Source organism: Heloderma suspectum, chromosome 17, assembly GCF_057233095.1.
Source record: "Heloderma suspectum isolate Gila_16-S chromosome 17, 16-S_ref, whole genome shotgun sequence".
Taxonomy (NCBI): domain Eukaryota; kingdom Metazoa; phylum Chordata; class Lepidosauria; order Squamata; family Helodermatidae; genus Heloderma; species Heloderma suspectum.
Genome location: NC_139474.1, coordinates 10,449,280 through 10,461,853, shown reverse-complemented (window position 1 = coordinate 10,461,853; position 12,574 = coordinate 10,449,280). Strand labels below are relative to the sequence as shown.

General features: G+C 48.0%; 1 protein-coding gene across 1 annotated transcript in view; it reads left to right on the top strand.

Moving 5' to 3' along the window:
* PCP4L1 (Purkinje cell protein 4 like 1) overlaps positions 1–2,599 on the top strand; it is a 33,318-nt gene extending 30,719 nt beyond the window's left edge. The window contains exon 3 of the mRNA XM_084823635.1: positions 339–2,599. Within this exon, the coding sequence (XP_084679761.1) occupies positions 339–484 (146 nt within the window). The 3' untranslated portion in view covers positions 485–2,599. The remainder of the gene's footprint in view (positions 1–338) is intronic.
* The last annotated feature ends 9,975 nt before the right edge of the window (positions 2,600–12,574 follow it).

Here is a 12,574-nt window from a genome sequence, read left to right as displayed (position 1 = left end):
TCTCCTCCTCTTCAACATTGCAACCTGCTTGCTCTCCTGACTCTCTCTCTGGCCCAGACAATGGTGGTGGTGAGAAGGAGAAGGAGGAGATGCCACTGCCGACTCGCTCCCTGGCTGTCCGACTGCCAAGCAAGCAAGTGGTGGCCATGATGAGAAAGAGGAGGAGCAAGAGCAGCGGAGACTGTGGCGCCGAGAAAGTAGACTCATTAAGGGAGGGGGCCCATTAAGTGCATCATTCCCGAGGGCCCTCCAAAACCTGGAGCACTGTGGGCGGGTGTTACATTATGATGCCATTTCTTATTGTGTTTAACGGCTACACTGGCTGGTTCTCCACACAGATAAAGCTGGGAGCGCCAAGAAGGTGGAAGCAGAAGAGGAGGAAATAGACATTGATCTCAACGCTCCTGAGACTGAGAAAGCTGCCCTGGCCATTCAGGGCAAATTCCGGCGCTTCCAGAAACAGAAAAAGGACCCCAGCTCCTGAGCAGCCAGGGCGACAAAAAACCCTCTCCACTCTGCTCCCTCCCATTTTCCTTGCTCCCCACCCCAGAAGCACTCCAAGCACAGCCTGGCTCACTCAGTTTCTTCTGATCCTACCCCCATCCCTCTTAAGTGGGGCTAGAGGTCTTTTTTGCTTTGTTTTTTGCACGTACTGTAATATATTCCAAGCAGAGTTGGGTTGGGTTTTGGGGGGTGGCTGAGGGTTGGACTCTCTCCAGAATAACATAGGGGCTTCCGTAAAGCTCATGCAACTACCCCACGCACCCACCCACCCACGAGGGTGTTCTCACCTTCCAATAGCCATGATAAAGCAGTGTAGCATTGTCCTTCATGGAAAACCATTGATGCTTTGGGGGAGCACGGTAATGCAGGGGGGCAGGCAGCCCTTGGGACAGGAAGTAGAAGGGTAGCTGCTACAAGACTCACATATGAATTTTTAATTCATTGAAAATGTCTGCACTTTGAAAACTGGCCTAGCACCCAGGGTGACTTTGTGGGTCACCTCATACTTCCAAGGTGTCCCCCTTTCTTCTACTGCCGAGTTAGGTACTTTGCTATGCAGCACGAACTGAAGTACCTTAAAGCCACCATCCCCATAAATACACGAGATGGGAGCAATTCCCATTAGAAATGGCAAATTAGATGCCACCCTATGAGAACATTCATGGGGATGGTGGTGAGAAGAAATTGTTTGCAAGTCTTGCACTCTGAAACGTTTCATGCCATCCTACGGAATTCAATAATTGGGGGGAGCCAATGCCACCTTTGAGAGAAGACACAGAAGTTTCTCTCGTCCACCGAATGCACCTGGCAAAGTCAGTAAGAGCGAGCGTTCAAACTGCACGTTGGCAACTCTAAACAGGCCAAATTTGTCAGATTTCAAATCTGTTCTGCATTTGTCATGTTCATACCTACTGCTGTTTTCTTTGGTGGTAAGTATGAATGTAACAAAAGGTTCTAGGGCACTTGAAATAATAGCAAATTTATTAGGGCAGGAGCTTTCATAGGCAGGAGCAAACGACACTTCCTTTGCTCTTTTGACCAATAAGATACAGATCTGGATCAACTCAATCTAAAATAGAACCCTGATTCCATATTCATAACTCATGTTTAGACTCCCCATTGTAACCATGTGCTTGTGTTCAAGGAGTAGGGAAAATATCTACTGTTGCCACCTACATTGTGGGCAAGCATGTTAAAAGATGAATAATTTGCACTAAACATACATGCCCCAATTACAAATGAACTTGCCATATGAAACTTATAGCTCATCGGGGAAGGTCCTGCTCTCTCCCAGAGCATATTTTTGTGATTAACATATACTTTGCAAGAGGTCAGCTGCAAGCTAGTTAAATTTAGAATTTTCTGAAAGAGCACTCTGCCACTAAATATACAGGTCAGTCTCAACAAATGCGCCATGTGGTTTGCCACAAACTCTAACCCCTGACCTCTTGCAAAGTCTATCTTATTTTCCAGATTAAGCGCTTAAGAAAAGTCTGACCATGCAAGCTCAGCCCTTGCAAGCCATTTCTCATTTCTGACACATGAGCTTTGCTTAGGAAAACTTCATTGATACCATTTCCCAGCAGCTAACAGAGAGACAGTTGCTAAGGTCCAAAAGTAGCCAGGAGATCTGATCTGATCTAAGAACGGTAATCTACTTGTCCGAATAGTTGATGGCTGGACTAAACAAACTGATTGCTAAGATCCTAAAATAGATCTGCTCTCCTAGGGGGGAAAACAAAAGGAGGAAGATCCTTCAATCATTGCTAATTTAGACACGTTACCAAGCTCCAAGCCCATCCTATAGTGTGATAAGGCTTTAGCATGACACCTTGGTTCTGTCCATCCCACCAGCAGGAGAGGGCTGTTCTTCATTAAATCCACACTCCCTCTGCTCAAGGCCCAGCCTGCCCCAGAACTTGTGTTGAAGACAACCATTACACAGCTCTGAGCACCATCTCGCTACATCACCTCCAAGCCCAGCTGCGGTGTAGTTCCATGGACCCATCAGCAAATGGCAAATGGTGTCACCACATGAAGCTGCTTTGAGGACTGACTGTTTTGGCATGTTAATAAAATAATCAGGGGGAAATGGTCACGTTTGGTTTTTATTTCACCTCCCTCCGCCACCATTTCTAGAATCCATTTGAATTCTTTCTGTATTTCAAACTGGAGGTGGGTTAAGGGAGTGTGAGAGTGAAAGAGCAGGGGAATAAAGGTTTAAAAGAATTGGATAGCCAAGGATAATAAATATTGGCCATCCAAAAATTGGATCGCCAAGGATAATAAATCTAACACAGTCAAAAATATCATACTGTCCAAAGCCAAAGGATGGTTAGGGGAGGCGTGACCCCATCTTCTGGCCTTCGTTTGCTGCTCTGCAATGCCAGGTCTGTTACCCAGAAAACTTCCCTCATCCATGACATGATCCTGGACGAGGGTGCAGACCTGGCATGTATTATGGAGACCTGGCTGGCCGAGGCCGCTGCTCCAACTCTTGCGGCCATGTGTCCAGCTGGATTTTCGTATGCACAGCAGCCGAGGGCTGGGGATCGGGGAGGGGGAGTGGCTGTTATCTACCGAGAGTCCTTGGTCTTCACCAGACCCCCTCTCCGGGAGACCAAGGTTGCTGAGTGCATGTATTGGAGGTTGGGCCCGAAGGGCCGTCTGGGGATTCTGCTCGTGTACCGTCCACCCCGCTGCACGACTGACTCCCTGGCCGAGGTGCTTGAGGTGGTCTCTGATGTGCGTGTACAGTCCCCTAGCTTATTGGTGTTGGGGGACTTCAACATACATTCGGAGGCCATCCTCACAGGAGCACCTCGGGACTTCATGGAGACCATGGCCTCCTGGGAGCTGCACCATATTCTAACTGGGCCCACCCATGTAGCCGGTCATGCACTAGACCTTGTGTTTGTTTCTGGAGAAGTGGGGAGTGATCTGGAAGTCGGGGGTATATCCACAACCCCCTTGTCATGGTCAGATCACTATCTGGTGACGTTGGACTTCTCGGTTCCACAACCCCTCCGCAGGGGTGGAGGAGCCATTAAAATGGTCCGCCCCAGGCGTCTTATGGATCCAAATGGATTCCTGAACGCGCTTGGGGATTCTCTGGGGCACGCCAACGGCCACTCGGTCGAGACCCTGGTGGGTGGCTGGAATGCCGCAATCACTGGGGCATTAGATCGGGTGGCTCCAAAACGCCCTCTCCCCCTGAACAGGGCTCGGACTGCACCATGGTTCAATCCACGGTTACGAGCTCTGAAACAGGAGGTGAGACGGCTAGAGCGCCGGTGGCGGAGGTCTCGCTCCAAAGACGATCAGACACGGGCTAGAGCTGTATCTTCAGCCTATCACGTGGCGGTGAAGGCAGCATAAAAGGAATATTATGCTGCCTCCATCGCGTCTGCAGAGTGCTGTCCCGGGAGGCTGTTCCAAGTGGTCCGGAGCCTGGTCGGTCCTGTGGCTCCGGAACCACTGGAGCATTCTAAGGCCTCCTGTGAGGCCTTGGCAAGGCACTTTGCAGATAAAATTGATCAGATTAGGTGTGTTACTCTGCACGCTGTGGATACAGTTAGTGAGCAAGAGGCGGCCTGTGGCAAACCGGTTTTGTGGGATAGGTTCCAGCTTCTTCCTCCTAGGGGTGCACGAAAGCCACTTACCTGGTCTCGCAGCTTGCTTCGCGGTGGGGGGGAGGTGCTTCGCTGCTCCCCCCAAAGTTCAGGCCAGGGGGGGAGGCTTCCCTCCTCGCCCGGCCGAAATTCAGGCCGGGGGGGGAGGCTTCCCTCCTCACCCGGCCGAAATTCAGGCCGGGGAGGAGGCGCCTTGCCTCGCCCGGCCGCGAAATAAAAAGTTAAAAAAAAAAACGCCCCCGTGATAGGATACGTAACGATTAACGTAGCCTATCACAGCTAGATCTGCAAAGTCAGCCGTGATAGGCTACGTTAATCGTCATGTAGCCTATCACGGGTGACTTAAAAAAAAAAAAAGCGTGTATGCAAATGGCGGCCCCCATAGGGAGCCGCCATTCGCGTTCCTTATTTGGTCGCTGTAGTCTACAGACCAAATAAGGAACGCGAATGGCGGCTCCCTATGGGGGCCGCCATTAGCCGTACGCGTTTTTTTTTTTTTAAAGGCACCCGTGACAGGCTACGTGACGATTTACGTAGCCTATCACGGCTGACTTTGCAAATCTAGCCGTGATAGGCTACGTTAATCGTCACGTAGCCTATCACGGGGGCGTTTTTTTTTTTTACTTTTATTGGAATGGCGGCGGCGGCAGCCGGTCAAAAGACCGGCTGCCGCCTCTGCCCCTGTCGAAGACCTGCCAAACTGCCTCCGGGACCCGCCGCCGGGAGGGACATTCGGGAAAGGTAAGTCCCATCCCGGGGGGGGGGGCGGGGGGCGGGGGTGTGTGGAGAATTTCTCCCCGAAACTTCGGGGGGCTGAATACGTTGGCACTCAGCCCCCCGAAGTTTCGGGGAGAAATTCTCCCCCATCCCTACTTCCTCCTGATGAAGTGGACAAGGTGCTTTCATCTGTACGGCCGACCACCTGCTTACTTGATCCTTGCCCATCTTGGCTCATTATGGGCTGCAGAGAGAGACTGGGTGAGGGGATCAGGGCGGTGGTGAACGCCTCCCTTGAGGAGGGAGTGATGCCATCAGCCCTCAAGGAGGCAGTGATAAGACCGCTCTTAAAGAAGCCCTCCTTGGATCCTCAAGTTTTGAACAACTTTCGCCCAGTCTCAAATCTGCCATTTTTGGGCAAGGTGATTGAGCGGGTGGTGGCGGTGCAGTTGAAGGCACACTTGGAAGAAGCTGATTATCTAGACCCATTTCAGTCGGGCTTCAGCCTTGGGCATGGGACAGAAACGGCCTTGGTAGATGATATGAGGAGGGCTCTGGATAGGGGTGAATGCTCCTTCCTTGTTCTCCTTGACCTCTCAGCGGCTTTTGATACCGTTGACCACGGTATCCTCCTGGATCGCCTGGAGGGGTTGGGCATTGGAGACACCGTATTGCGGTGGTTCAGGTCCTTCCTCTCCGGCAGATACCAGAGGGTAGCACTGGGACAGGAGGTTTCGGACCCGTGGCCACTTACTTGTGGGGTGCCACAGGGTTCCATCCTCTCCCCAATGCTATTTAACATCTATGTGAAGCCGCTGGGGGCTATCATCAGGAGGTTTGGGGTGCAGTGTCATCAATATGCGGATGACACGCAGCTCTACCTCTCATTCAAATCTTCACCAAGGTTGGCCGTAGAATCCCTGTCCAAATGTCTGGAGACGGTGAGTGGCTGGATGGGGAGGAATAAGCTGAAGCTGAACCCTGACAAGACTGAGGTACTTTTGATGGGAGACAAGAGGAGGTTGGGGGATGTTGACCTGGTGTTGAATGGGGTACGGCTACCCTTGAAGGACCAGGTCCGCAGCCTGGGGGTCATTTTGGACTCCCAGCTGTCCATGGAGGCTCAGGTGTCAGCTGTGAGCTGGACAGCGCTGTATCAACTCCATCTGATACGGCGGCTGCGCCCCTTCCTTCCCGACCATCTGCTCCCATCGGTAGTACATGCCCTGGTCTCCTCTCGTTTAGACTACTGTAATGCACTCTACGTGGGGTTACCCTTGAAGACGGTTCGGAAGCTGCAGCTGGTACAGAACGCGGCGGTTCGCCTGATTAAAGGCAGCCGCCGGCGAGATCACATCACTCCAGTGCTGAAGGAGTTGCACTGGTTACCAGTTGTTTTCCGGGCCAAATTCAAGGTGTTGGTTTTGACCTTTAAAACCCTATATGGTTCCGGCCCAGCCTATCTTAAGGAGCGCCTCCAGCAGCACCAGACAGGCCGCTTAACAAGATCAGCCTCGGATGGCCTTCTCTCTGTCCCATCAGCCAGGACAGCTAGACTGGTGGGGATGAGGGAGAGGGCCTTTTCTGTGGTGGCCCCCACTCTGTGGAACTCCCTCCCTAGGGAACTCCGTCATGCCCCCTCTTTAATGAGCTTCCGCCGTGCATTAAAAACGTGGTTGTTCAGGCAGGCGTTTGGGGTGGGTTAGCTTATTTTAGAAAATGTTTTTATTGTAGAATTTTATTGTTTTAAACTGTTTTATTGTATGTTGTACATCGCCCAGAGTGGCTGGGTGACCAGCCAGATGGGCGATTAATAAATTTAATAATAATAATAATACGAGGTGAGTCTAAGGTGGACACTTACGAATCACCCCCCAAAAGAGAAAATGGATCACCAATAAAGGCAGCACAGATTTGCATAAAATGTGCAAATGCTAATTTATAACAATAGATACAAATTTGGAAATCATGACTATGATTTAAATAGAGCACACCTCACTATAACATAGAAGACTGTGACCAGGTGACCCGTGTGCTGGGCTTTTCAGGTGCTAACTGTGGGTAACGGGCAACAGTTCTTAGAGTTCTTTATCTTTATACCAGACTTGGACCAGGCAGGCCTTTAAACAGAGGATGCTTTCAAATAGAGGATGATCATCTGTTAAAGAGGACACCTGGCCAGCCTATGGCTGGGTCATGTCCTGAGCATCAAGACCTATGTCCTGTCAAAATAAGGAAAGGGGATAGAGATTATCTTTCATTGAGCACCACTACTCAGAAGACCAATAATTAACTGGCCTCAAAGCTTTTATAGAGGCCAAACAATGTGTCACATTAACTGGTCTCCCTGTGGGCCTCTCTTTGGACCAGGCAGTGGCCCACAGGTTGAAGAATCTCCACCTGACACCTCCTTGGTCCTCTGGTTCAAGACTTGAAACATCCTGGAAGAAGCAGGTTATGAGCCTATGATGGCCGCACAACTACCTCAAGGCAGAGGGCCTGATGGAGAAGCAGCTGAAGGGCGTGGTAATAGTGGTACCAGGTTTTCCCCATTAGGAGATTATTATATTTCTACCTAGGCAACAATATCACCACAAAAATCCACCAAGGCAAGGCTGTTACGTACTAATTTATTTAATCCAAATTATTTAAATTATTTTTAGGCTGGCTTTCAGGATAATACCCTCTCAAGGTGGCAATAAAGAGCCAGCACACATATACACACATGCTATAGCAAGGGTGGGCAGAAGGTAGATCTCCAGATGTTTGGGGCTTCAACTCCCAGAAGCCCCTGCAAATGGTCAGGAATGCTGGGAGCTGAAGTCCAAAACATCTGGAGGTCTCCTTTCTGCCCATCCCTGCACTATAGAGGAAAAAGATTCAGAGAGCACCAGCTTTGCACACAGAAGGTCCCAGGTTCGATCCTCGACATCTTCAGGTCAGGCTGAGAAAGATTCATCTCTGAAGCACTGGAGAGAGATGGCAATGCTGAGTTAGATGGTCTGATGTTCTGACTCGGTGACCTGGTTTGCACAAAATGACAACCCACTGTATAGGCTGAGTTGAATCCTGGGTTGCTATTGAATCGTGGGTTGCTTCTGAATCATGGGTTGTTGTTATGTGCGAATCCTGTACTGTTTTAACTATGGGTTGTTATCCACTAACAACCCAGAGTTCACAACCCAACAATCAAACCATGGGTTCTTTTCCTGGGTTGCTTGTGGTTAACCACCCATAGTTATTCCATAGTGCAGAGTTTGCATGTAACAACAATCCTCAATTCAAAGACAAGCCATACTCAGGGTTGTCATTATGTGCAAACCAGGCCAGTATAAGGCAGCATCCCATGTTCTAAGTGAGATCTGAGGTGCATGCTCAGGCCTCATTAGGCTGTGTTTGGAGGGTTTTCCACCCACCCCCTTAGGTCACTTTTTACCCTGTTAAAAGTTTTCTGTGCTTCTGAAAACTTCTGGCCCTGTGGATACCTCCTTCTTATGCATGGATGGTGCCGCTTTGGCTATTTAAGGGCTGGTACTCAGAGAATGAGTTTGCTATGATATATGGCTGGCACTGGCATGTCTGAGGAGATAGAAATGGAGGGAACCAACTAGGCTATTCCATGTCCCTTCAGCTGGGTTCAATCCACATGCAGTTTGCACGTCTGTGGTTTTGAGACTTGAATAAAAACAACAAAGGGTTTAATGGCACATTAAAGACTTAATACATTTATTTTGGCATAAGGTTTCGTGGACACTGTCCACTTCATCCGATGCATGATTTGACCGACTATTCAACGGATGTAATAGCCAGTTGGGCTTACACTTGGCCTAGACGCACCTTCCTGGCTGCAAGAATTCCCCCTTATCCCCCCTCAAATCAACCCAAACCTGAAGAGGCAACAGAACCCAGGCTTCTGTTCTGAGGGAATTTTCAGGGCCCACATTTTGACCAAGGACAAAAAACCAAACCGTCCCATTTCCAAACTCTGCTAGTCATGAGAGCATGTGGAGTTACCCATGAACCAAATTTGGATGGAAAGAAAGTACTTTAAGTATTCTGATAGTTCTACTCCAACCTCCCCACCCCAAACCACCTGAAATCTGACCTGCAACCCATCAATTATTTTTTCATGTTTAAGGCTGGATTTATTAAAATAAATAAATAAATAAATAAATAAAGTGTGTGTGTGTGTATATACACAAACACACAATCTATATATTTGTGTTTATTTTTGCACATACAAATACGGGGTGTGTGTGTGTGTCCGTGTGTGTCCCTATATATCTAAATAGATACATATACAATGTACACAATGTACACACTTATATAAATCCCACCTTTCACACAGACTCACACACACACCCCTCACGCGCACGCACACACACTTACTTATATCCAACTTTTCTCCAAGGAGGTCAAGGCAGTGTGCCTGGTCACCCACCACATCATTTATGTGTAAGCTGTGGTAAAAGTCCAAATTGGACTTGGAGGTCCGTGCCCAGCTGCCCTCCAATTAAGCTCTGGACACACAGGTAAGATTCGAGTTTATTCGTGTACAACGAAGGCAGCTCTGTCAACCCAGAAGCAGCCCAGGTCAACACTCACCAGTTACATTTATAATCATAATGTGGCTAAATAAGTGACATCAGCCAAGCCTAGCGCGCATGTCCGCTCATTATCAATTAAACTTTTACTGGACCATCACCCCCAGCTTCTTCTCAGAGCCCTGCAACTTTTGTAAGGACGATGATTCTTAGGTCTGGGGTAAGTTGCTGTGGAGACAAGATAACTTCTCTCTACTGTCCTAACAGTTTCTCGAAACAAACAAAGACAACAGCTACAGGCTTTTGAGGAATCTACTACATCGGTGCAAAAAAATAGCCGAGACAACATGGCCTTGCCTTAGTTATTTTCCACAAGGCCAACATACCCTGACTCAGAAAAACATAACACTTGTGCATTTCTGTTCCAAAAATGGCAAGCTCAAACACACAGCAACATGGATTAGGTCCTTCGATACAAGATAATAGGTACGTAAGCCTCAGCATTCTGATAACAGGGAAATCCTGAGGGAGGCGCTATTCATTGCTAGCCCTTTCCCTCAAGATGGGAGCATAAAGTACATCTTAACCATTTCAGGCACACTTTATGCGCCCTACCTTAAGGGAGAGGTGTACCAGTGACCCTCCCTTTTCTGGCTTCCGTTGTCTTCAAGCAGTCTTTGAATACATCACTACCAAATTTCATCTGTCTAGGTGCTGTGCAAGATGCTAATCCACGATGTGGCCACTTTGGGCTTGCTATTTGCAAGGAGGGGAAAGAAAATACCCAAAATGTTCCACTTCTCTACTAGCCCAGATGTCTTTGCCTATAGGCCTATTTTTTCTATACTCAAACAAAATGTCAGAGCTATAGGTCATGGGGATATTCCCTTACCGAGTGAGTGTGACTCAGCCACATTTATTTCTGTATTTAAAGTGTGTAGATCTATGAATAGCCACACACAACATACTGTGCTACAATCATTCAAAGGTACAGACTGCAGCACTTAACATAGCCAGCTTATTACTTCACCAAACGAGGGAGCTATGAAGGCGGTAAAGCCAGACTTTCTGAATGGCGCAACTTCCATTTGAGTCAAGAATGTGCAATTTTCATGTTACATAAATCTTTGCCAGACCTTTTTCTTGCACCTGGTGAATATGTAGTTATTTATTTCACCTGCACTCCCGCTATGCCTAGAAGGTTCTCCCCGGAAACCTCCATAATTTAAATACACAACATCAAAGCAATTCGCCACTGCCAACTTCAGCTGTGACATTATTCAAAAGGGGATATTGAATCAAGTTGGCGCAATGATTCACCCTCCACAGTTCAGGAATGATTCTAGTAGCCAGCTGGTTCAGTCCGTGCAATTCTGCAGTCCTCTGAACAGCACTTCATGTGACAGAGAAAATTAAGGCAAGCAATCTCCCACAGCCCTCTCTGGGACCCAAGCCTTGCACCAAAAAACATGTTCTGCAAAACTCCAAACACCATTGCCAAGCTGCTCACGCAGATGGATATTTCCACACAGAAGAAGAAAACATCAAAATATTGTCAAGGCCCGCCTGGCGCATTTGGCGCGGTGCCCATCTCAACACTGCAAAGGAGAGACGCTCCCTGCGGAGCGCTCTGAAACAAGGAATACGGAAGCATATGGGTGTCCCCAGCTTGAGAATTTAGAATTAAATAATTACTGGGGAGGCAGAATTCGTGTTAAAAACAACCAAAACAATGATTTTGCTTCTTAAAGCATAAAAACCAAGAGACACCATCAACCGGCAGCTGCATGTACTTGTGTGATTTGGAATGTTCCGGCAGTCAAGTCAAGCACCAGATAAACCGAGGCCTAGTAGGTAATAGTCATTATGACAGACTAGGCAAAGAAAAAGAGGGTGGTTTCCTTTTTCTTCCAGACAGCTTGCCAACTGCTTCTATGTACCAGAGCAGTACTTCCAGCTACCTGTCCCTGGCAAGACATTTTGGGAACACCATTTTCGCCTTCTGAGGATGACATGTTGAAAATGTTGTTAGTGCAAACTGCTAGTGCCTGAGTTCTTCAAGCTCTTTTCCCCAGAAACTCTAGAACAGGGAGCCACAAAGCAGCACCGCAGGGAGCCATAAACTGGCACCCACAAAACTCTCCGCTCCCTGCCCCCTTCAAAAATGCTTTCAATAATTAGCTCACTTTTAACTAGGCAGGCCCCCACGGCAGCCATGATGTGACTAGCCACATCCTCTGTGGGAGCCATTTTGTGGTGGTGTCCACAGCAGTTTCTCAAATTCCCAAATGTGTCCACAGGTCCGAAAAGGTTAGGGACCCCTGCTCTAGAAACCTCAAAATGGGTGCATGGATGGATCGTTTCTGGCACAGGGGTGGGCAGACTTTCAGGAACTACTTTGTTTTTTTACTGGAATCCGAAGATCCACCAACTGGAACCAGGTGAAAAAAAGTACACCTAGAATTAAAGAATTCAGAGCCCAGGAATTTGTTTTAATTGAGTACCAGAACTGAATGAAGCTCATAGTCCTTCTACACATGAAATCCTCTCCTGGTTATTCCAAGCTTTCTTCAATTCAACACTATAATTTAAGGAGCTGGCTCATTTTGTTGCTGTGATTGTTAAAAAAAGTGGGAAACAAATACTTGCTGATCGACCGCAAATCACACAGAGATCTACCAATGGGCCCAATCTACCCTCTGTCCACCTGTTCTAGCACAAAGCCACAGCAATCTGTGTGCAGTAACACTAATGATACAATTCCATATGCGCACTCACCTAGAAGCACTGGAGCTGTTGGCTCCGAGGTCAGTGGGGCAGTAAATCTGGGTTTCAGTCAGAACTCTAAAGCAGCTCTCCAAGGCGTTTCGCACCTTGGAGAGCTCCTTTAGAATTCTGACTGGTTCTAACTGAAACCCAGAGTGGATTCACCGCCCCACTGACATCAGAGCCACCAGCCTCCACTGCCTTGAAGTATGTCCCAGCCAAATGCAGGAAGACTTACTCTCCCAAGTAAACATGCATAGGATCATGCCATAAGGCATCAAACACATGCAGCGCCAGCCATTTCACACCCTGCAGCTGCAGAGGCATATTTTGAATTGTGTTTCTGTGTACACCTTTTCTTTTCTCTTTAAATACTTTTTATTCTATTTTTAATCTTTATAAATGAAATAA